The sequence below is a fragment of the Monodelphis domestica genome, chromosome 2 (assembly GCF_027887165.1).
Source record: "Monodelphis domestica isolate mMonDom1 chromosome 2, mMonDom1.pri, whole genome shotgun sequence".
Taxonomy (NCBI): domain Eukaryota; kingdom Metazoa; phylum Chordata; class Mammalia; order Didelphimorphia; family Didelphidae; genus Monodelphis; species Monodelphis domestica.
Window position 1 is genome coordinate 124,141,253 of NC_077228.1, and position 26,263 is coordinate 124,167,515.

Below are 26,263 nucleotides of genomic sequence, written 5' to 3' on the forward strand. Positions count from 1 at the left end.
GAAATTTTCTTTTCAACCACAATTTAGACACCTTAAAAGCCACTTGGAGTTTTTCCAGCATTTTTTCCACCAAGATTTCAGTGTTAGATCCAAGTAATTGTTATACATCATGTGTAATTGTCTACCTTGTGAACAATGCACCAGCTCGAAAATAGAATTTCTGATTATCAGTTTTAAGACCACTGAATATGTTGCAAATATGCTTTGATAATATTTCATGTGTGTGTATAAGTGTAATCAGTTCAACTGTAATACAGTTGGGGCCTAGGTCTGGGTTTGAGGGGTCTTATTTATTTAATTTATGGTAAAAGTATTTGAGTGACCCCATTTTTGGTTTTGTTCATTTTATGAAGTTATGTGAATTTTTCAAAGCTGTGTAAATCCCGATTTAAACATTAAGTGTTTAAGACTGCTTTTTATATTCTGAACCTGTTCATTAAAATTAAAAGTTATCCCCCAAAAAAAGAATATTCAAGTGAAAAGAAAATTCAAACCTTATCCTTGTTCTGAAATTATATTCCTGAATGGACCATGATATTCCGCATATCAGGTAGTAGGTGTTTATTTGTACAGATGAAGAAGCATCCTTGAAAGCACTTAAGAAAACATTTCCCAGCTTAATGAGAATTTTTATTCAAAAACAAACAAAAGCCAAAATCCTCTTTTCTTTAATCTACTCTATTAGGCAATGCGATTTACCTGTGAGAGCACTGGTGTTGACAAACTCAACACTGGCAGCAGGTACATGATGACCATTCTTATCATATGCCTTCACAATGTACTTCTCAATTATACCTCTGACCCCAACAGGTTTATCCCAGGTCACTTGAATGCTGTAACCATTTATGCTGTGAGCTCTTGAGGGAGTTGGCACACTTTGTGGAGCTGTAGAAGGATAAAATCGAAAATAGAGAAAATGGCAGTTCTGAGAAGACTATTGCCCCTATTCTTCAACTTTTAATGATGGTAGTAAATCAGACTCAACCATTAGCATAAATACAATTTATTAGAGTTGTAACTTTTCAGCATTGATTTAATATGACTGCACATCTTGAGCCATTCAGTTCAAGCTATATTTCAAAACCATCAAAACTCCATCTACATAACATTCTTCCTTGTCTAGTCCAGGTTTTCCAAAAACATTGAATGTATCGAACATGTTTAAACATCACTCATAAAGAAGGAGGTGGATAGTAGGCAGCTAACAAGCTCAAGCAATATAATGATGTAACATTTTGAAGCAAGATAATTAGACTGTTATTATACAGAGTAGTTTGACATTTTTATATCTTGGGCACAAAATATCACAAATGTGATAATGTTCAAATGTCTGATTTCATTTTCCAACTACAATTTCTCCCCAAATTAACTTTAAAAAGCAAAGCTCAAGCAGGTGAGATATAGGGGACACATTCACAACTGCATATTTGGTTTGAAGGAAGATGAGATTGTGCAAAGTTTGCTCACAGAACTTTGCTTCAAATTATTTTTTTAAAGGCAAAAAAAATGGAACTGGGGTGTTTAAAAGAAATCAAATTGCATAGATACACAGTTCCCTAATTTTTAAAAAAAATCTATACCTTTTATTCATTAGATATTGCTTTAGCAAGTCAAGATTTGGCCAGCAATAACTTCATCACAAAAGACTACACTAGGGACACTGAGAAAAAGCCCAAGGAACTCCATGGCAGAATGATGGATGATGGGCTTTCGAGAAATGTATGTGGACTCCTGGGCCCTGTAGATGGATGATCACTCCTGTTTTCCCACATCAAAAATCTTCTTTTTTCTGATTCTACTGTTTAGATGAGTAAAATAACAATTTCAGGAGTAAGGTGCATATGAGTGAGAGAAATGGGAGTAGGGGAATAATTATCAGCAGTAGATTTAAAACATTATAGGTGTTTATAATAAATAGCTATGAGCTATGCAATCAAGTTGCAAGTTACAGACAACACTGTAGTAATATTGATTTTATTAGTTCTGAAATGCAGCACAGGGCAAGGTAAGGTACTGTCTAGCAGATGGTCTTCTCATAAGGGACATAGCAAAACTGACTCAAAAATAATTAAATAGTGCAATTATTCTTCAACCCTTGGGAACATGTAGCTGCTCAGTGCTGTGGTCAGATTGTAAATATAAATTTATGGCATAAACATATGTGGTCAGATTATTACTACAAACCCAGAGTTCTATTTGCTCACTTTCAAGATAGTTTTCAAAATGGGAGAAATGAAGCTATGTAAACAATGTAGTTTCAATGTACCTATTTACCTTGCTGAATTATGTTGTGAGCAGATTTTTTCAATGTGCCTGCTACTAGTGAAGAAGAGTGTGAAGTATGCGGGCAGAGCATACACAAGTATGATTTGAACACAATGAATCAGAACTTAACAACTGTCTAGAAAAGCTGCTAATTCTCCCTAGGATTTTTTACTTTAAAAATTAGGGGATTCGATCAGATTATTTTGTGGAGTGACAGTCTGGAGACTGGAAGAGACCTTAGAGATGACTGATCCAGTAAAACCCTTGCCAGCTCTAAAGATGACAATATGAGGTAGAGGGGTATCTATATGACAAAGTGGATAAAGTGCCAGGTCTGAAGTCAGAAAGATCTCATGAGTTCGAATCTAGTAATGGCATGAATTGTTATTGTTATTAGAATGGCATGAATTGTAATTGCCCTTGTAAAATGGAAGTTCCATGAAGGTTGGGACAATTTGCCATTTTACCTTTGTAAAATTTTATTTTAAAATTTTGTTTAAAATTGCGTAGAAAAGTCCCTTACAAATAATTGTTTTTTTGGGGTTGGATTACAGATAATAGCATTTGATCTGCATTGCTCTTTCATGGTTTTATAGAGTAAATTTTAACCTGTCCAGAACACATCTTCCATCTAAAAAATTTTCCAAAGGTAGCTAACTTCCTTCTGCAACATTTTTTGTTACCTAAACTCATGTTTTGGAGAATCTATGTAATAGTATGAGGTAGAATATTCCTGGAACTAGTGAATGCTTAAAGATTAAGAATTATACAAAAAGGGAAAGACACACATATTTTAGCATAAAATTGGGTTTATTTTAAATTTAAAATCATCATAAAAGTATTTTAATTTCTAGGCAAATCTTTAAATATATAAGTGCATAGAAGAGTGTTGTCAGCTTGCTATGGAAGAGGGAATTACTCATCTGGGAGTTTTCTGAACCAAGGAAATCACAAGTCTAATCTATCTCCCTATATAACATATAATGGCATATCTTTGGCCTTTACTTGCCAAAATAGGCACAGATACCTAAATCGACAAAATAAGTACACAAAGAAAAAGAGAAAGATACATTGGAAAACTGAATTTACCTGTTCCTTTTGTACGGCCACGGCTCCAAAGACTTTCTGCTGATCCTCCTTCATTTGAAGCCACCACTCTGTACAGATATTCTTAAGTGGAAACAATAAAGAGCAAGATAAGAAACTATTCATGTAGACCTGACTGGGTGTGGAGGAGAGAAGGAGGTGAGCAAGAGACATGTAGCATTTAATTTAAGGAACCAACATGTTACCTGTAAATGGCTGTAGACCACTCTCATAAACACTTGGCTCTTTCCCCTGGTAAACTAGGATGGAGTCATTTCCCCTGCAGTTAACAGCCCTGTCAGTTGATAGGCATCCATCCAGATTGACTCTGACAGCACTGCTGGACACAGATGCCAAGTTAACGACAGCACCTCGTGTAAATTTAACATCCTTCATGCAACCACCGAAACCTAGCAAATAGTAAGGGATTAGTATCACATAAAGAGCTTGAGTTATTAATTAACAATCATTTTTGTTGTCCACAGCACTCTATTTTCTACGACAAGGAGATTTATAAGATGTAAATATTAACTTTTAAGATGTGTTGGAGAAATCCTTTCCTTCTAATTCTCGATTTTATCAGGTAAAAAAGGTTTCATTTCTATTATACTGAAGGAATAGATACTGATTCCTATGATGCTTACTCTTTTCTTCTCTCACAAATAAGAGGCACAAAGCCTTCATTTAATAAATGCCTGTTGAGTGACTGTTCTCCAGACCCAGAGTAGAATTCTCTGTGCACACAAACACTTTAATTGCCTGTGAAATCAAATTTAACCAAATGTGACTTTTTGAGGCAGAAAACTACTTACATGTACCTTTTCCATGGTTCCTTTCAACTACTTGGGCACCTAAATATTGACTTTCTGGAAAAGAAGTAAGAAATTAAATTCTATGCTCCATATACTATATTTAATAAGTGACTCAAAAGAATAATTCATCTAATACTAATATTTTTAAAACAATAGTCATTCTTCTAAAAGAAGATGCTTTAAATATTCCATGCAAAGAAGTTAGATTGATCCTAAAATTCATCAGAATTAATAAGTATAAAAGTTACTTAATAAGTGTTTTGGAGGCCCAGACTTTATCCTCACATAAATAATTAATCTAAGAGTCACTGTATCCCATTCTTTTCAATGAGATATGTTCACATGTTTGGTTCTCATATTCTTGGACATACATAATGGCTCCCATAATGACTGGGAATCTTCCATTCAGGAGTGGGCTAAGGACCAATATTCAGCTTTATTGGGAGTAATACCATTGTTTTTTACAAGAATGAATATTTTACAGAGTAGATTTCAAAATAAACATAATATAGAAAAGACTTATTAAGCTTTAACCCAGAATTTAGATTATCCAATATTTTTGTTAAAGAACCATAGGGCATCTAGTCAGCCAGGGAATAGCAGTTGCTTTGAATTACATGCTATTTTGAGTAAACAGACATCAGCTCAATGGGGTTTGACATTGTTCTTGGGAAGAAATACTGAATTGTAACTAAGGAGGGCAAATACAATTTGGTTTTAGGCCTCTTCAACACACAAACTATCTTTTAACAAAACACTGAAGTTTGAAAGATTAAAAACAGATGATCAGCAACTTCCATATTAAACTCTACCCACTGAAAGTAACAAAAGCAAATAATACAATGTTTAGCACTAATATAAAAGTTATTTGTGACAGAGACCAGATTGTTTTATTCAGCATTTATGTCACCTCAATATTAGATAAGTCTCCTAACACTAAAATTATGTGCCCACTTTCCTTGTTAGTGTCTCCCACTATTTAATTCTCTTTTCTTTAGCCCAGACTGATCAATACTGATAAGCTAACTTGAAAAATATGAAACAAAAGTAGAGGCTCAACTTGAAGGAATGTGGCATAATGGATAATCATTAGCTTGAAAATGTAGAAACACAACTTGAATCCCTTATTCTGGCACAGATCTAAGGATAATACTTGGATAAATTATTTTACCTCCACCACAATTTCACTATCAACAAAAACAAAAATGGTAGAAGAGCCAAACATTTGAGTGTTGCAACAAACAAAACAAACAAACAAACAAACAAAAAATCGTTACATAGATTCTTAGGCAAAGAATGACCTTCTAGTAGTTATAAAAGGTACTGTTTTGTTAGTGTTGACTCATTTTTATCTTATAACAATCCTCAGCATAGAAAATATCTAGGTTCTGAACAGCACACAATATGAGGGTCCATGATGACATAAGTGCCCATTGTGTGACTGCTCAGGGCAGCACCTTCTAAAGTACCTGAGGGTGAATCTAAAGATACTCCCAAATCTGAAACTGCTGCAAAAGCTTAAATTGCTGATTATGCTACACCCAATTCTGAAGGTGACTTGAGGCAACAATATCCCTTCCTTATGTAAACCTTAAAATTTCTTAGACTTATAAATGTTGGAAATTTCACCATTGGGAAATTTCATACTTGGAAAATTTCTTACTGATAGTCTATTGGAATGTGAACCCCATTGGCATGGGAGGGTCATTCTCCTCCCTTCTTAAGATTACTTTAGGACAGAAACCTTTTGCTGAACAATGGAAAGGGCTGCAGCATAGATCAAAATTTAATTATTCCAATCTCCACCCTACTCAGGGTAACAGGATTTAGGAAGGGCTGTAGCAAAGGATCAAGATTTAATTATTTGAGAATATGACCTTCAACAGACATGTGCAAAGCCACAGACCTCTGGGTGGTCCTGGGTTAAGGTAGAGCCACCATTTGCACAGGGAAGACATGGACAGTGATTGGTAGATGTGAGAACTGAGGGGAGGAAACTTGTATGGTTTCCTTAAAGATAGCGGGGGGGGGGGGGGGAGAGGGTGTCTGAGGACTAGGGGTGGTTGGTTGGAGAGGTTTTTGCTCTGAGAGGGTATGCTCTGAGAAGCTTGCTCTGAAGGAAGCTGAAGGTGGAGGCCCCTGAGACTGTTTCTCCATTTTGGTCACGTGAGTGATAGGGACTGATCTCTTTTCTTTGTCTCAGCTATCTAAGGGCTTGGGCCTTTTGGCCCAGCCTAAACAGAAGGGGTATTTAAGCCCTATTCCCTTCTCTCCCCTTTCTCTCTCCCTCTCTCTCTCTATCTCTAATACCTTTCTTCCTCCTGTTTGTAATTAAACTCCATAAAGGTTGACTGCTGACTTGAGTTTTCATTTAGGAATTACATAGCTGAATTCCTTGGCGACCTTAAATTAATATATATCAGTCTTTTAAAGTGATTTCCTTGTCACATTTATCATATTTTTATTGTGATTCATGAATAGGCACAACCCTTACCCAAAATAAAGATGGGAGAGAGCAAAAGGAGAGCACAGGATTAGAGAACAATGCAATGAATATAGATAGATAGATAAATGGATAGATAGATAGATAGATAAACATATATAAAAGGATAATAAGTGCTAGAATGTAAATTTTTTAAGTTTCCATTGGCTAAGAAGTCAAAGAAAACTATCTCTTTGATCTTTTCAAAACTTTATTAAAGAAAAAACCCACCAGAGTTCCTTAGATGAAATTAACTAAAAAACCCTGCTATATGGAATCTTCTCAGATTCAAAGTTCCCTTCTAGGCAAGGGATTGGTCCTTATATAGACCCCCCAGGGCGTGGCCCCTCCATAGCCCAGGATTGGTCCATTCAAGACCAATCCCACACCAGGAAGTAGTAGGGAGGGACCCCTGAGGCAGGCTGGGGGATATAGTTCCTCTGACCACAACATTTTAAAACCCACAGAAGATATAGCAAGTTAGCTGTTTGATGTAGGAATGAATTAAATAGCCTAAAAATCAGGGCTTGAGTTCAATTTCAAGCTCTGATGTATATTGGCACTGACTCTGGAGAAGACTCTATACAACTCAGTATTCTAGGTAGACTTTTAAGTGGCAACAAACATCCTGACCTGTGTTGGTAGAGGACATGTCCTCATGATAATCTTATAATGAGGTCACAGATACAGTCTGTATCTCTAATCTTAGAAGGCATCATTACTAATACAGTCACAAAATACTGATCTACTGTCTTGTATGGGGGAAAAAGAAGGGAAAGTGGGGTCTAGTAAATGCCTAAAATATTAAATATATTGTCAAGAGTTTATTGCTGCTGTTCATTAGAGGGAGCTATGGATAAAGAGTGGAGGAAGAGAAAGAGACAGAGAGGAAAATGATAGAAAGATAGAAAAATGATAGATATATAAAATACTCATTTATATGGTATGTTAGTATATTATGTAGTTGTATATAATTATAGTATATAGCTAGTAATACATCTATACAACAGAAAAAAATTATATTTCCATACTATATTAGATAATAAAACATATATTAGTTATCTCTCTATATAGATCTATAGGTACACCTTGTGAATGCCCTGGTATCTAAATATCAATCTTTATAACCATCTATCTATAAATACATCTATACAAATATCCCCTTTTAAGTAATTGGAAGTATTTTGCTTTTTCTTAAGAAGTTTTATTTTCTTATTTATTTTCTTAAATACGAATTTGAAGATTTAGATGACATTGGCAAGACAGGAATAAGGTGTTTTCCTATAGATCAGAGGCAGTAGGGAGGCACTCTGATTAGAGTATTGGACTTGAAATTGGGAACATCTGAGTTCAAATACAATCTCTGACACTTCTTAGCTTGGTGACTCTTGTCAAGTCACTTCTGTCTTTCTCAGTTTTCTTAACTATAGACTGGGGGTAATAATAGCACCTGGTTATTGTGAAGATAATATTAATAAAGGGCTTATATCACTCCCTATATAACTATGAAGGTCTTAGCAAATAATAGTCAAGTAACAAATTCTTGTCACCTTTTATATTTCAAGTTCTGTCTCTTACATCTTAAATCTTGTTTAGTATCTCTTTAAATATTATGTAAAAGATTACAATGAAAAATTTATTAGAACCAGTGCTTTCATGGGAGCTACTTATACTTTTAGCTCATGAGTTTGGGGATATAGAATAAGCTTCTACCATAACTTAGTTTCCATGTCTCCATATTTCTAGATGAATAGGTAATTTCAATCTAACAATAGGTTTTCACTCTTTGTTCTATAGAAAAATTAGGAACTTGGAGAAACATATAGAATAAAATACTTTTAGTAAAATTACTTCTTAAGTGTCATTATTATGCTATGTCTCAATTATTCATTAATCCTATCTTGCTACCCTTTAAAAAGGTTAGTTATATCTTGTCACATTTCATAATTTTCTATTTAAAAACAAAGTGGAATTAGTGGAATTTTAACTATTTGTAATAGGTAGATCTTAATTTTACTTGGAGTGACATTTTTGTGGAACTAGATTGTGGAACTAGAACTACTGTGTCCAGTAGTTCCAATACATTTCACAGCTAAATAATAAACTCAGACTAATGTTGGAAGAAAAGCAGAATAAGCAAATTCATTAAGTGGGTCTTTCTGTTTTTACAGCAACTTTTGAAAGTGAAGGGTTTTTTCTTTGTACTTTCTATTTCATAATTGACAACATATTTACATTTCTCAAGGATATTTGAATTTTAAAATTCAAGAGTCAGCTAACAACTTTATTTTCTCATATTTTTGATCAAACCAAAAGGGCTTGATGACACAAATAAATATTAGTTCTGAAAAGAGAACTGCAAACAGGACAAACTGCTGGATTTTTAGCCATTTTTATGAGAAAAATTGTTCCTAGTTATAAAAATATAAATTTAATAGATATCTGAATATAATTTATCTAGAAAACAAAAAATGAATATATGCAAGGATATATTCAAAATAGATATAAATAATGCTACATAGATGTTGAAGGCATTCAATGCTCATAATGTCTGTGTACAATTAGGTCTGCTAGCAATATTTGGGGATATCAGATACAAACCTATAAGAAAATACTTTGGAATCCTTTTTAGTTCAGGTTTTTTATAATGCCAAATATGTTTTTAGCCTACAGTCATGACAGAGTACCAACTTAGCACATATCCAGCAGGAAGACTGATCTTAAGGATTGACCACATTCAACCTCCATTCATTCTTGAATTTTCTTTAGTGAGTTTTACCTTGTTCTAAACTTAGTTCTTTATAGGTGTCCCGCAGCAATGGTGGAATTCCTCCAACATAGAATGGGGAATTCACCATCAGTGGCTGGGCACTGGATTCTGACACATGCTCCATCAATTCATTCAGACTTGCTGATATTACTGAGCCTGCCTTTTTCACGGTTACTTTATTCCACTTTCCATCACAATAGGAGAGTCCCAACCATAGATCCACTTGTGTAAAAGTAATACTGGTTTTTAACAGGAAGCTCAGCAATCCACTCTTCAACTCTGTCTGTATTTCAAATTAAAAAAGAAAATAGGTGTATAAAAAGACTGGAAGATGACAGCATAGAAGGGAGCAAAAGGTCAATTTCAATAGAAGAGCAAGAAATTCCACTCAAAGCACTCCATAAAAATGTTCAAATTTATACTACGGAAGACTCCAATAGCATATAATAAAATACATTGCCAGCTTATAATTGATATCAGTAATGTAACGATAAGTCAAACAAATTCATATCCACTAATGATTAGACAATGTGATATAGTATGAATTAGACTAAAACAAAGATTTTATTTTTCTCAGATCTTTTGCAACAGTTAGAAGATTAAAGTATAACATAAGAGACTGGGGGAAAAGGACAGTTTGAACTACGGCTCTATTTCTATTTGAGGTTTTAGAAAATGAGAAAATAGTACTTCATATATCAATTTAATTTTGGGAAAGAATATGACAAGACAATAAGAAAATGAAATGTCAAAGTTGATTAGGCTTATTTTTATTGCTTATAGCAAACTCAATTTCAAATTTATAAGCTATATTTTGATTCTATATTTCAGTTTTATTATTTCAAATATCTAAATAACCTAATTGTTTCTTTGTATACTTTTAGATTAATGTAGTATTTTCTAATAGGAGTTCACTTTACCCAAATTCTGTGTTAAAGGAAGGTCTCCATACATTTTTCTCCCAATTCTGGCATAATGGTATAGTTTACCATTCTCTTATTTTGATAATAGACAAATTGGAGACTAAAATTTAAGAAAGGATTATTTCAAATGAAGCATATTAGATTAGATGAGAGAGAAAACATATCTGTAGTCTTAGTAAAGCCCGGTGAAAACCAGTGAAAAATGATTGAAAGTATATGGAAAATGGCTACTTAAGAGGAAGTGAATATAGTCTTTATTTGGCATTTTCTTTATTCTCTTGCAAAATGCCATATACACAGCAGGTCCTAAATAAGTATAGGGATGGGGGATAGTGTATAAAGAAGCAGTGAATTCTTGAATTATATAGGTTTGTATTTTGTCATATATTAATAATATATGAGAGGTAGCTAGATGGCTCTGTGGATTAAGAGCCAGGTTTAGAGTCAGGGGGTTCTGGGTTCAAATTTGGCCTCTGACACTTCCTACACTAGCTGTGTGACCCTGGGCAAGTCACTTAAACTCCATTGCCTAGCATTTACTTCTCTTCTGCCTTGGAACCAATATACCATATTAATTGTAAAATGGAAGGTATGAGTCAGATTTCTGAATCTGTTTTCAGCCATTTTTTTGGTTCTATGACAGTTATGTGTTATTCAGATTTTCCACCATCATTTTTTGAGTGCTAATATTATCATGACACATTGTAGCCTAGTTATAATTTTTAAAGAATACAATCTCAACATACATCCAAAAAATTAAAATGACCTTTAGCATGAATTAGAGGGGAAATAACTTAATTTCCAATATTTCTGAAACCAAAAATTGGAATTTCCTGAATTTGTCAAGAATGTTTTCTATTTTTATTAATCTTCAAGGTATTTATTTTGGATTTAAAATGTAAAGATGTCCATTATCAAATATTTGCATAATAATAAAGTTGCTACTAAAATCACAACTTTGGTGATTTAAATTTAAAGAAATTGAAATTTTTATGGAAAAGAATAACTGAAATGATTACAATGTTATAGATGTGTTTTAAGTTACTTTTCTCTTAAAACATAGTGCAAGTCTATTAATATTAGTAAAACATTTTAAAGTAAATATTACATATTTATTATATTATTATAAAGAAATATTAAAGTAAAGAAATCTTAAGATTAACATACAGCAAGAAAATCTGGTCCATCCTTATTGTACACAAATAAAAGTAATCCATTCATTTGGTCAGTTCTGAACTTAAAGGAAATTTCAAAGTCCATTCCTCCAGGAAATACATATGGATAGATTTCCAAGAATCCTTTAAAAATAAGAAAATGAACATCTTAGAAAAATTTAAAGTAATTTAACCAGCACTATTGTATATTGTCTCCCCTATTAGACTGTGAACTCCCTGAGAATTTTTTATTCTTTTTCTTTTGGACTCTTTTCTGTATCCACGAAGCTTAGCACATGATATGTGGCACAGAGGAGGACTTAATAAATGATTATTGATTATCTATTAACTAATATGACACTGGTGCTGATATCAGTGAATAAATAGATCACTTTCGAAAAATGCAATTCAATGGGAAAATATCATTTGTAATTGAATAGAAAAGTAGAATGGATATATCTCTCAAGAAGTTAACTTTCAGGTTTATTTCTAAATCATGACTAGCCTCATATTCATTAGTATTCTATATGATTTTTAAACATAGACTATTTTAATAGCTAGAAAGGAACTTAGAGTTGTTTTACAAAGAGAATATATTATACTTTAGTATAGTCCAGTGATGGTAAACCTTTTAGAGGTGGAGTTCAGGGCCCCACCCCATCCTATCCCAGACTGCTGTGCCCCGCCCCCCCAGAGACTGAGTGCCATGCTCCCCCCCACCCCCACCCCATGCTGGGTATGCCCCCCCACCCTTACCTCACAGAATCCCATTGGGCTACTGAGCAGAGAGGCAGGAGAAGTAAGAAATGTGCTCAGGGAGTGTAGGAAGGGGGAGGGGAGTGGCCTTAACACTGCTCCCCTCCAGGTCAAGCTACTTGTGAGCTGCGCAAGTCCCAAGCCCCTCTCAGGTGTGCTCACATTGGCTGCTGGGTAGAGGGGCGGAGCTTGTGAAGAAATATCATCAGGCATATGGAGAGGGGGAAGCAAGCTGCTCCACCAGAGTCCCTCTGCCTTTCTAGTAATGAACCCAGAGAGTATGGGAGATTCTGGGGGGGTAGGGCGTGGGGGTATGGCTGTGTGCCTGATTGCAATCACTGGTATAGCTTGTTTAGTTATAGCATATAACTGTGTGAAGGCTGTTCATCTACAGAACTTTCTGAAATAAAGATATCTGTCTGACTAGTGAAAAATCAAGGACAAGGGAGGCTTCTATCAAGAGGGAGAAATGTTCTGTTTACCATGTTCCCTTTCTCCCTTCTTGAAAATTCACTATTACATCTCAATCTTTTTTACAATTTTTTAGAACTGCCATTGAGCCAGTAGAATATGAAAGAACGGGGCAATGTTTTACTAGCACCACTAGGTTAAATTCTTACAGATGTATAATATTCCTCTGACCCTTTCCAACCAAGCTTTGGTGAGGTTCCCAAGCTAGTTCACATCAACCTATTTAATCTGTAAATATACCGGACGTCCTACTAATTACATAGTTTAGCTACACTAAGCTAGATAACATTTTGTAGTTTGATCTAGGAACCTAATTGCTATTCACAGGATAGTTTTTATAGGGTAAACGCAGTTTACAAGTGGATTTTCTGAAGAAAAAAAATCATCTGCATTTTGGGGATCATCAACTCTTTTGCCTTCATGAGGTTTCTTAGAACAAGAAGTCAGGTTCTGCCACCATGCTTCATCTTAGTGCTAAGCTTAGTATTCTTCATCTTGATATAGAATATCATATGGCTTTGACTAACCTGAGGAGGGTTGAGTCAGAATTGTTAGTTTAGGAGCATGTTTGTAAGATATTTACTGCTTTATCCTTTAGGACTTTACCTGTTCCAAGGAAGTGTGCACCCTCTCTTAGTGCATTTGGGCAGCCCTCCCAGCTGCTATAGGCATTCATCTGTTCTTCTGCATTCTGCCATTCCAGAGGTTCCCAAACCTCAAAGGGATTGTGACTCTTCTTAAAAAACACATCCTTGAGGCATCCTACAAAACCTTTCTGGATTATCTCTGCAGGAGTTAACAAACATATACGAATAACATTTTTTTTAGAAATTAACTACTTGAAAATAATGAAATTTGCAAGCAATGGATTATTTTAAAACATAACCAACTCTCATTTTTAAATACCTGACTTTGATATAGCTCTAAACATATTAAATAAATGCATCATGTATAACACAGAAAGAATTTATTTTATTCAGGTTAAGTAGTAATATCTATTGGCTTCCTATAAGCTATAATGGAGTACATCAATAATGAAAGTGGCTAATGAGATAGACTGATCTTGCCAAGGTCTACCAGCAGCCCCTTAAAGAAATAGCCTCTTTTTGTTGAATTTGCATAAAGTGGTAAACTCTGAAAGTAGCTAAACAAAAAATTAGACTAAAAGACTACAACCTTGTTCCTCCAAAACTAAATAGCAGCATCACTGCACTCTAAAAACAGAAGTTAAAAGTTTTTAAGTTTATAAACTTAAGTGTATGAAATCACCCCAAATAAATCATTTGAAAAAAATATTTCAATAAAATCTATTTACCAGTCATGACCTTATGTAATGATTAAAATTAATATACAATAACTAAATATTATATTTTATAAAAATTTATTAATAATAACTAAAACAAAAGAACTTCCTGAATTCAGCCCAGTTGCAGATCAAAAAGAGAGCATGGGAGGAGCATACATCCTCTTAAATGCCAATAACATGATTTCCCCAATGTGGAGACACAGGAGAGATTATAGTGAATTTTGGGAAACACTAAGGACTTCTTGGGAATGAAGTCAAAGGTTCAAAATCTCCATTTATACACTTATTAATCAAATAATGATATGATTTAATTTTATTTTTTTAAAGAATTATCATATAGTCTAACTTTTAACTGATCATTTCAGTTCTTCTACTCCAGTGATGGCAAACCTTTTAGAGACTGTGTGCCCAAACTGTACACTTCATGTGAGACCCCAGCCTTACCTCAGACAAGGGAGGGAGGAAATGTACCCATTGGACTGCAGGAAAGAGAGGATGATGATGAGAGAAATGTCCTTAGGTGCATGTGGAGAGGGAGAGGTGAGCAGCCCCTTCTGGCACCTATGCTATAGGTTTACCAACATAGCTCTAGTTTATGGAGACTTGAAGTTTATAATAGTGAGCTGATCTTGGAGTCAGGAGGACCCAAGTTCAAGTCAAATCTTTCAAGCATTCCAACTGTACAGACATGGTTAAGTCATTTAACTTCTAAGAGCTGCTAAACTACTTTACAAGACTATAAAGTTAAAAGAGTATGAATCTATATCAATGAAGAGAGTATTCTTCCCAGGAATTTACTATACTGATTAAATTAAAGGTCTAGATTACACCTTTCATGAAAAAAAAATCTTTAGATTATCTTTTTTGACAATAATTCTTAGAAAATAGTTTAAATAAGTATCCTGAAATGATTTGCAGCTGTCCATGATGTAAGAGGTCATTGCTGAGCACAGATTTAGAGTACGGCTAATAACATCACATAATATTTTTATTTATTTTTCACATACAGAAATAATTTAAATGGGTTCTATTCTCAATTTCTGTGACTTACTAATAAAGTAAACAACTACTACTCACCAATATCTTTCCTGAGGATAGTATAACCCCATGGCAATCCTCCCACAAAGACTCCTGTGTTTTCCCCAATAATAGTACTGCCACTGCTTGCCGAAGAAGAGCCTTAATAAGAAGAAACAACCATATCTATCACCAAAAAAATCTCATTAATAATCACCAGTCTTTTTTTTAAATTTATCAAACAGTTATTCAGTATTTACAAAGGGAAAGACACTGTGCCAGGTACTGATATGAAAATGAAAGTCCCTTCCCTCAAGGTGCTTACAATCTATTGAGTGATTTAATATATACAAAAATAAGTAACTACAAAATATCTGCAAAGTTAAAAGAAGTAATTTTTATATAAAGACATTTACTGAATTTCCATAGGGTATAAGGTGCCATATTAGCATGATGTGATTTTAAGAGTAGTTTTGGAACAGATGAAAAGTTTAAATTTGTTATTGGAGCCTTGAACAGATGAGATGATGGACTCTACGTGCATGTTTCCAAACATATTACAGGAACATAGAAGGGACAATATAAAAAGAAATGAGGGTAGAAAAAGGAAAAGAGGAGTGGCAGATAAAATGAATCAATAACATATCAATATGACCAGTAAAGTTCTTTTTTTGAATGCTCACCTATGAAGTGACCATCAACAGTGATCTGTCCCAAAGCCTGATGCCGAGTAGCTGTCACCTGATGCCATCTGCCATCATTATACTGTTTTCCATTATCATTAGTTGTAGTAACTACAACCGCAGATCCCTATAAAGCAAATTTTAAATGTAGAGCAAAATAAAGACTTAAATTCTATAATCATGTTGTCAAAGTATATGACTCAAAAGACAGCTTAGAATGGAGAGTATGGAACCAAGTCTTTTTAATGTACTTCTCTGAAGGAAAAAGCAAAAACAAAAAAAAAAACCTTTTCAATCTCTAGATATGGGAAGAAATTCCCTTTAAAACTGAATTTCTCACAAGATTACCTGTATTATGTTTGCCTACTCCAATCAGAAACTATAAGCAAATTATTATGTTTCCTATAAGAATTTTAGTTTCTTTTTCCTGAGGCAGCCAAAGTGAAAAATTACTTACCCAAATGTTTCCATGCTAAAATGCAGTTCAACTTCAGCTCTGCATGAGAATGACTTCTGCTAGATTATTTTACCTCAAATTTATTTCTCTGCTACAAAGTAAAATTCCCCTCTTAACATCATTAAGCAGATATAAGGGGAGAGAACAGAAAGATTGGTTTAAATTTAGGAATGCCAGGTACTTAAACATTTTGTAGTTCACAGCCTTTTTCTCATTACATGATTATAATCATAATAAGGATGTTTTCTTTTGAAAAGACAAATCTCCACAACAGCAGATATAAAGAACGAAAAAGAATAGGAAAATAAGATCACAAGAAAGTTGAGAACAGAATTGCTCAATCTACATTTGAAGCATTACAGCTACTTTTAGAAGACAGATCTAATAAAATTAAATCATAGCTGTTTCCCCCTTAAAGCTATCATTGTTTACTTCTTAGAGATGACAAATTAAAAAAGCAAAATTTAACATAAAGTGAACAAAAATATACTGATTTCTCTTAATAAACCTGATTTTCTGTTAGGTGCCCTACTTTTGTCCAGTAGAGAATCAGAAAAATATTTGCACAATTTCTTGAAACTACTCAGAATATTTTTAACAAATGCAAGTGATCTTCATACTATATTTATGTTTGGTGAGAAGAAGGAAAAGAATCATAATGTGGCCATGGCTAGAATTTTGATTCAGTCAAAGATTTAAATGTTACATTACTCAGAAAGGAACTGAGGTCCTGTTCTTCAAAAATTCATTCACAGTTATTAGATAGCACACAAAAGGCTATACACATCAATGACTCAATTCACTTCTTCCACATGCTCTTTAATTGGCTCCTGTCAGTCCTCATATTATGCATGAGAACATATATGACATACAATATTTAATATTACAAAAAAGGTGCTAATTTCCCATGAGTATAAGCAGGATGCTTCTCCCATTGACCATATAGCAACTTTTAAAGATGGTTAGAACAGATGATCCATCAGAAAGTCCACTTTCTGGCACTTGGGTGTCCTATAGGTTGACTTTTCTTATATCATTTTCCCCCTACATACGATCTTTTATTGTCTTCAATCCTATTTCAACGTTTTAATATTTTACAAACACACATTTCATTATCGTAGTTTAATAATTAAAACCAGAACTGGTGTCGTGCCCAATTAATGTGCCCTGGTAGCATGCCCATTAGTTTTTCCATTAGTGAATTCAACAATACTAATGGGATTACTAGCATGGGATGCTAATTGGGCGTGACATAAGAAACTGGCTTACTTCTTAGCATACCCTTGCTAATGATGAAATTAATGAGCATTTTATTAAATGCTGTCTCATCAAAGTGTACTTAGTTAGCGTTAAAATTGTTACAAACGATGCTGCATTCTAAAGATCAGGTGTCTGAGTAAGTGGTTCTTCATATTATGTTTGGCAACAATCTGAAGCATTAATAGTTCTTTACATCAGAAATAACAAAAGATAAGTATCTGGGGAAAAAAATCCCTGCCATACCACATTACCTCTACCAGTAAAACTTTGCTTCTGTTTGGGGAAAACTTGGAGTATTACTTAAAGGTTCTAATTTTAAACTTTCCTTTTTCTTTTTAATTGAGATTGTGGGAATATTTCTGGGATAATTTTGGCCCTATTTTATATAGTTCATACTATTCCATTAGAAAACTATTTAACTTGCCATAGAGTTAATATTTAGAGGTGTTTGAAAGCTCTCACTTTTATAGTCTCTTACTAAGTGAAACCAAAACTTGATTTGATTTTCTTGGTAAAGTCACTACACTGAAAGCTTTCAAATAGTAATCATGGGTCATTACCTAATCAATAAAATATCAATGAATCAAGTGTATTCAGAATGAAATTCACCACAAAATTAATAAAAGAAAATATTGGAAATTGTAACTGATGGCTGTGGACTCAAAATTAAAGATCAGAATAACAAAGAGATAGGATGAAAATTTCCTTACTGTTTCTTTTAGTACTAGTTTCAAGTTTGAAGTACCCAGTATACCAGTATATAGTGAGGGAAATTTAAAATTTTGTTCACTGATTTATTATTGTATAACATTTAATCAAAAACATATAATAATACTATTAAAAGCCATTTAGGAAATATTAAGAGAGCAAAATCAATTGGATCACACTGGAAATTTTTGTTTTGTTTTGTTTTGATTTATTTAAACCTTTACCTTCTATCTTAGAATCAACACTATGTATTTATTCCAAAGCAGAAGAATATTAAGGTCTAGTAATAAGAGTTAAGTGATTCACCCAGGGTAATACCACTAGAAAATATCTGAGACCAGATTTGAACTTAAGACCTCCTGTCCCTATGCCTCACTCTAGATACACTGACCTAACTAGATGCTCCCCACACTGAAAAACTTTAAAAATTTGAAAATCAAAAGAAGAGAAAGTAGAATCACAGAGTCAGCACTGGATGGAAACTGAGTGACAGACCATAATGGTTCTATAGCTAGGGGAACAAGAGTCCCCTCCACTATATACTATACTTAAAGACCTCTAGTCAGAGAAAATCAAATGACTCCTGATATATTGCAACACCCTCAAAATAGTTTACAAAATTATTTAATTAAAAACCCTCTTTTTTTTAATTGTCCATTTCCCCAGGCTCCTTATATAATGATCTTGTACTTTTATTTTCATCTAAACCTACTTCCTCTTGTTCCATTTTATTTTTTTTAATTAATTTATTTAGTCAATTTAGAACAATATTCCTTGGTTACAGGAATCACATTATTTCCCTCCGTCCCCTACCTCACCCCATTCCCATAGCTGACACGAAATTCCACTGGGTATTTCATGAGTCCTTGATCAAAACCTATTTCGATTTTGTTGGTGTTTGCATTAGGAGAGTCTACATCCCCAATCCCCCAGTTGCTTTTCTTCTGTGTTTTTATTCCCAGTTTTTCCTCTGAATGTGGATAGTATTTTTTCTCATAGATCCCTTCAAGTTTTTCAGGATCACTGCATTGCCACTAATGGAGAAGTTCATCACATTCAATTCTACCACAGTGTATCAGTCTCTGTGTACAATGTTCTCCTGGTTCTGCTCCTTTCATTCCTCATCAATTCCTAGAGGTCATTCCAGTTCCCATGGAATTCCTCCAGTTTATTATTCCTTCGAGGGCAATAGTATTCCATCACCAACATATACCAAAATTTGTTCAGCCATTCTCCAGTTGAAGGGCATCCCCTCATTTTCCAATTTTTTTGCCACCACAAAGAGCTCAGCTATGAATCTTCTTGTACAAGTCTTTTTTCCTTATTATCTCTTTGGGGGTACAAACCCAGCAGTGCTATGGCTGGATCAAAGGGCAGACAGTCTTTTATCATCCTTTGGGCATAATTCCAAATTGCCCTCCAGAATGGTTGATTCAATTCACAACTCCACCAGCAATGCATTAATGTCCTGACTTTGCCACATCCCCTCCCACATTCATTACTTTCCATTGCTGTCATGTTAGCCAATCTGCTAGGTGTGAGGTGATACCTCAGAGTTGTTTTGATTTGCATCTCTCTGATTAAAAGAAATTTAGAACACTTTCATGTGGTTAGTAATAGTTCTGATTCAACTGAAAACTGCCTATTCATGTCCCTTGTCCATTTATCAATTGGAGAATGGCTTGATTTTTTGTAAAATTGGTTTAGCTCTTTATAAATTTGAGTAATTAGATCTTTGTCAGGGGTTTTTGTAATGAAGATTGTTTCCCAATTTGTTGCTTCCCTTCTAATTTTGGATGCATTCATTTTGTTTGTACAAAAACTTTTAAATTTGATGTAATCAAAATTATTGTTTATAAATTTTTAAAATTTTTTTCTAGCTCTTGCTTGGTTTTAAAATCTTTCCTTTCCCAAAGCTCTGACATATATACTATTCTGTGTTCACCTAAATTGCTTATAGTTTCTTTATATTCAAGTCATTCACCCATTCTGAATTTATCTTGGTATAGGGTGTGAGATGTTGATCAAAGCTAATCTCTCCCATACTATCTTCCAAATTTCCTAGTAGTTTTTATCAAATGGATAAAATAGTGGATTTTGGTTCCAAAAGCTGAGATCTTTGGACTTTTCATTGACTGTCTTGCTGAGGTCACTTATCCCAAGTCTATTCCACAGATCCTCCTTTCTGTCTCTTAGCCAGTACCATATTGTTTTGATGACCACTGCTTTATAGTATAGTTTGAGATCTGGGACTGCAAGGCCTCCTTCCTTCACATTTTTTTTTCATGATTTCCCTGGATATTCTTGATCTTTTGTTCTTACAAATGAACTTTGTTATGGTGTTTTCTAATTCCTTAAAAAAAAGATTTTTGGTAGTTCAATGGGTATGGCACTAAATAAGTAAATAAGTTTGGGGAGGATGGTCATTTTTGATATGTTAGCTCATCCTACCCATGAGCAATAGCTGTTTTTCCAATTATTTAAATCTAGTTTTAATTGTGTGGAGTGTTTTGTAGTTGTGTTCATATAGTTCCTGTGTTTGTCTCAGCATATAGATTCCTAAGTATTTTATATTGTCTAGGGTGATTTGACATGGAATTTCTCTTTCTAATTCTTGCTGCTGAAATGGGTTGGAGATATATAGACATGCTGATGACTTATGTGGGTTTTTTATGCTCCAACTTTGCTAAAGTGGTTGATTATTTTGACTAGCTTTTTGTTTGATTCTCTTGGATTCTTTAAGTACACCATCATATCATCTGCAAAAAGTGATAGCTTGGTCTCCACGTTGCCAATTTTAATACCTTCAATTTCTTTTTCTTCTTTAATGGCTACAGCTAGTGTTTCTAGTACAATGTCAAATAATAGAACTGATAATGGGCATCCTTGTTTCATTCCTGATCTTATTGGGAGGGTTTCTACTTTATCCCCATTGCAGATGATATTTGCTGATGGTTTTAGATATATACTGTTTATTATTTTTAGGGAAGGCCCATCTATTCCCATGCTTTCTAGTGTTTTCAATAGGAATGAGTGTTGTATTTTGTCAAAGGCTTTTTCTGCATTTATTGAGATAATCATGTGATTTTTGTTGGTTTGCTTGTTGATATGGTCAATTATGTGGATGGTTTTCCTAATATTGAACCATCCTTGCATTCCTGCTATAAATCCTAGTCATAGTCACCCTTTGTAAATGTACCATGTGCAGCTATTTGTCCCTATTTATTTTTTCCACATATCTACTAATTTTTCTAAGATTTCATTCACTCTATTACCTCTTTCTTATTTAATTTTTGGTTTGATTTATCTAGTTCTGATAGAGGAAGGGTCAGGTTTCCCACTAGTATTGTTTTTCTATCTATTTCATCCTTAAGATCAACTAGTTTCTCCTTTAGAAATTTGGATTCTATGCCATTTGATGCATACATGTTGAGTATTGATATATCTTCATTGTCTATATACTACCTTTTATCTGGATGTAATTACCTTCCCTATCACTTTTAACTAGAAGCATTTTTACTTTGGCTTTGTCAGATATAATGATTGTGACTCCTGCCTTCTTTTTATCAATTACTGCCCGATATATTTGGCTCCATCCTCTTACTTTTACCCTATGCATATCCACCTTCCTCATGTGTATTTCTTGTAGACACCATATGGTAGGGTTTGGGTTTCTAATTCACTCAGCTATTCATTTGCATTTTATGGGTGATTTCATTCCATGCACATTCAGAGTTATGATTACCACCTGTGTATTTCCCAGCATTTTGATTTCCACTACAATTTATGCCTTTTCTTCTTTCATTATTTCCTTCTACACTAATGTTTTGTTTATAATCAGTTGCCCTAATTCCCACCCTTATTTTACTTCCCTTTCTACCCTCTCCCTTCTCATTCCCCTCTTCTTTTCTTTACAATCTTTTAAAACTACACCCCCCTCCGCCTCCCTGGTATTGCTTCTCTCCCCACCGGTCTGTTTGTTACCCTTCTACTTCCCTATAGGGTGCAAATCAATTCTCTACCCTAATGTATTTGATTATTCTTCCCTCTGAGTCAATTTGAATGCACATAAAAGTTGAGCATTTCCTATATCCAACCTCTTTACCCTTCCAGTGCATTGATATTCTCCCCCCTCCTGCTATGTGCTTCTTTGTGTGGAAGAGGCATGAAGGAAGAGAGAATTTCATGCATGCAAGACATAAAGCTGGGGACATCATTTGTCAATCAAAAAAGAACATTTCAAATAGAATGTTCCCAGGAAAGACAGTTGGAGAGTAAAGGCATGACTCTTCCACATTTGTGACATATAAATTTACCACCCGTTGTTTCTTTTCCCATTTCTTTTAGCATTTACCTCTTTTTTTTTAGCTGTAGTTATATATATATATATATATACATATATGTATTCATGCATACATATATCTATATACATATTTATGTCTTGGCATTTCATCCTATACAGTTTGTCACTGATTCCTTTAAGTTTAATTCTTCTAGCTGCCCCAGTGATAATAACAATTTTTAAGAGTTACCAATGACCGCTTTTTTTATAGGAATACATAATGTTTTAACTTATTGGGTCTCTTAATTTTTTGTTTTTTTCTTTTGTCTTTTTTCCCCTTTTTTCCTTCTTTCTTAATTACCTTTTGATGATTCTCGAGTTCTGTGCTTGGGCATCAAATTTTCTGTTCAGGTGTGGTCTTTTCTTTAAAAATGCTTGGAATTCTTCTATTTTCTTAAATGACTATACTTTCCCCTGTAAGAATATAGTCAGTTTTGCTGGGTAGTTGATTCTTGGTTGTAGATCTAGTTCCCTTGCTTTCCAGAATATCATATTCCATACCTTTCGGTCCTTCAGTGTGGATGCAACCAGATCCTTTGTTATCCTCACTGTGGTCCCGTGGTATCTGAATGATTTCTTAGCAGCTTGTAATAGTTTTCTTTGGTATGATAGTTCTTGAATTTGGTTATAACATTCCTGGATGTTGTCAGTTGGGGATTAAGTACAGAAGGTGATCTGTGGGTTCTTTCAATCTCCACTTTTCCCTATTGTTCTAGAATATTGGGGCAGTTTTCTTGGATAATTTCCTGTAGTATGATGTATGGGCTTTTCTTTTGTTATGGTCTTCTGGTAGACCAATGATTCTTAAGTTGTCTCTCCTGTAATGATTTTTTAAATCTTCTCTTTTGTGAATGAGGTGCTTCATATTTTCCTCAGTTTTTTTCATTCTTTTGATTATAGTTTCCTGCTGCCTTGTGAAGTCTCTTGCTTCTAATTGTTGTATTCTGGTTTTTAAAGACTGGATTTCATACCTTGCTTTTTGATCTTCCTTCTCCTTCTAATCTTTTATTGCCATTGTCTCATTTCCAAGCTGATTGATTTTGTCTTTCAAGACACTATTTTCTTGTTTTAGTTCAAGTGCCTCTGTTTCCAGATGACTTATTTTGCTTTTTAAGTTCTTTTTGCAGTTGTCTTCAGCCTCTCTTAATTGTGTTTTGAATTGTATTTTGAGTTCTTCAAAAGCCTGTATCCAGTTTGCTGGGGTTTCTGTTTTTTTGCTTGATGTCCCCTCACTCTTTTCTGTTACATTTGCTCTTTGTTCATTGCCTGTATAGAAGCTGTCAATTGTAATTTCTTTTTTCTTTTTCTCATGTTTGCTCATATCTACCCCCTTCTTTATTCCCTGCAGTTGCCTGTGCTCTTGCCCCTCTCATTTTTTTGTTGGATCTTTGGTTTTGGACTTTTCTGTGAGCTTTTACCCTTGGAGCTTTGTCAACAAATCTCTCAGTACAGTCTGTGGGGGTGGGGTGTTGGAGCTTGAGCTCCCCTGCCCTCTGAAGGCTTTGATGGGATTAAGTCCAGTTGGGTTGAACTAGATGTGCCCTTAGGCCAAAACCTCAGGAAAGGGGAGAGGGGGGGGGGCAATATGGTATGTCTCTGCTGCTGTAAGTAGGCTGCCAGATCTGAGCTCTGGGCTTCTTCTCCAACTGCTTCCCCACTGCCTGTGTTCCACGCTCTGAGCCTTGCACAGCTTTTGCCTGCAAGAAACTACTTTCCAGACCAGCATCCTTTCCGTCCCAGAGGTTCCAGCTGCCAATGGAGGCTCAGTGAACTAGGTGGGGAAGGGGCCTGGGTCCTTCCTTCTTCCTTCCCCTTAAACCCAAGTGTTCTCAAATTCAGGCTTTTGGGGTGGGGGGAATACCTTTTAAGTTGAGTCCAGCAGGAGGTTTCCTTGGCTCTGTCTTGTTGTTAGGTTTGATTTTCAGTCCCATAGGAGCATTTAGTTTAGTTTTGTTTAGCATTTAGTAATTGGTAAGGAAGGATTTTCAGAAATCTGAACTTTCCCTGCCTCTATGCCGCCATATTGACTCCACCCTTGTTCCCTTTTCTGAACATGTCATTTTAAAATTTCAGGTGGCTACTGACTTTACTATGCATCCTCATTTGTCTTTTCAAACAACTTCCCTTATCCTCAACATCAAAATTGTTTCTCTTTGGGTCTCCAGAATTTACTTTTTGAGAGTTTCTTATTCCTCAGCTGATGACTCCTGTAGAATTTTCTTCCATTTTATAGCCGCTATCATTTCTCTGAATGCTTTTTCTTTTTTCCCTTTCAAATCTAGAAGGCATGTAAAATTGTCCAGGAGTCCTTATCTGCTCATAAAGTCTAGGATACACTAACTAATCCCTCCAATACATTCTTACTTGAAGGTATATGTGTATTTTGACTGGGAAATTAAACTATGAACTATGTGAATATTCAGCATTTCACCTGATTCTATTATGTATTTGATAAAAAGAAATTGGACCTGCAAGTGTTAATGGTTAAATATACCTTGTAATTGACAATGGACTATAAACTCCTAGTAGACAAGGACTGCCTTTTTTTTTTAATTTTTACATAATGGCTCATAGAGCACTATGTCCTAAAAATATTTGCTTCAGTTTATTTGTTAAACTAGTTCTTGATGCTTCTTAATTAGTTTGCTAAAAAATCAATATATTCTGAGGCAATTATGCAGAAACCACTATGTGGCAACTGGGAACCACAGTGAGTGAATAGAGTTCTAGGCCTGGAGTCAGTAAGATTTAAGTTCAAAATCAGCCTCAACACATAATAGTTGTGAGATTCATGACACGCTATTTAATCTGTCTACCTCAGCTTCTTCAATTGTAAAATAGGAACAGTACCTACCTCTCACTGTGTTGTGGTGAGAACCAAATGAGATAATATTTGCAAAGCACCTGGCAGAGTGCTTGACCTGAAGTAGGTACTTAATTCTTGTCTCCTCTTAATACCTTTCTTAAAAATAAATAAATACTTTATTTCAGAAAATAGAAAAGAAATAGTTGAATACGTTTTATGGGAAAAATAACTCTTCTAGATCACAACTGATTGGCTAGATATCAATTGTCTCTTTACAGATTTCAGCTATAAAATGTTTATTAGTACCTGAATGGTGTTTATGCATAGAATTCAGGCACTGAGATGTAGGTGGACAGGTCAGTTATTTTATACCAGAGAAGTCTGTGTAGTGATTAGTATTTCTGGCACTTGATAAGAGAAAAGGGGAGGTTAAAGGTGTAAGTCTGAAAGCATAAGAGCTGAGAGAGCAGTCAAGAAAATATAACAAGATATGAGCTGTGTCAAACTGAGAAAAACATAAGTGCCAGGATTACGTGAAGATCTGATAGTCCTAAGGAAGAAAACAATTATTCCAAGATAATGAAAATCTTAACATATATTCCTTGTGACTGGCATGTAAGAGATACAAACCATATATCTCCTTTTTGTTATTAATGCTTTTTGTTTTTAAATCATATTCATTTAGAGATATTTTACTCCTCACCTATACAGCCAACCTTTCCTTGTAATAAAGTTGTTTTTTAATTAATGAAAACCAATCAAAATATTAACCAATTCTGAAAGCAGGTAGCACATTTCATATCCACAATCATCCATTTCTACATAAAAAACGAAGCTTATGTTCTCATCTATTCTTTCCACCAAGATTTTGCCCTCTAATTATGCAAAATTATATTTTATGTTTCAGTACTTTCAATTCACGTTTGAAAATTGTACATATTATTTTCCAGCTTTACTTACTTCAT

General features: G+C 34.5%; 1 protein-coding gene across 2 annotated transcripts; it reads right to left on the reverse strand.

The window, feature by feature from the left end:
• Positions 1-553: 553 nt before the first annotated feature.
• On the reverse strand, positions 554-12,380 carry LOC130457143 (usherin-like). Of its 2 annotated transcripts, XM_056815927.1 has the most exons (7): positions 12,249-12,380; positions 11,506-11,636; positions 9,425-9,698; positions 4,164-4,217; positions 3,558-3,761; positions 3,355-3,435; positions 554-885 (listed from the first exon to the last, which is right to left on the reverse strand). In XM_056815927.1, the coding sequence occupies exons 2-7, from the start codon at positions 11,596-11,598 to the stop codon at positions 674-676; spliced, it is 918 nt and encodes a 305-aa protein (XP_056671905.1). In that variant the 5' UTR covers positions 11,599-11,636; positions 12,249-12,380; the 3' UTR covers positions 554-673. The 2 variants fall into 2 exon arrangements, with proteins under 2 accessions (XP_056671905.1, XP_056671906.1); XM_056815928.1 differs by lacking the exon at positions 4,164-4,217.
• Positions 12,381-26,263: the final 13,883 nt, after the last annotated feature.

Bases quoted from the DNA above. Each gene is read 5' to 3' on its own strand.
- LOC130457143 (XM_056815927.1), bottom strand. From the start codon at position 11,598: ATGGACTTTGAAATTTCCTTTAAGTTCAGAACTGACCAAATGAATGGA. The intron at 9,699-11,505 runs GTATGTTAATCT...TTTGAAATACAG, and splicing joins ATGGACCAGATTTTCTTGCT to ACAGAGTTGAAGAGTGGATT. The intron at 886-3,354 runs GTAAATTCAGTT...ATCCTTCTACAG, and splicing joins TGGCCGTACAAAAGGAACAG to CTCCACAAAGTGTGCCAACT.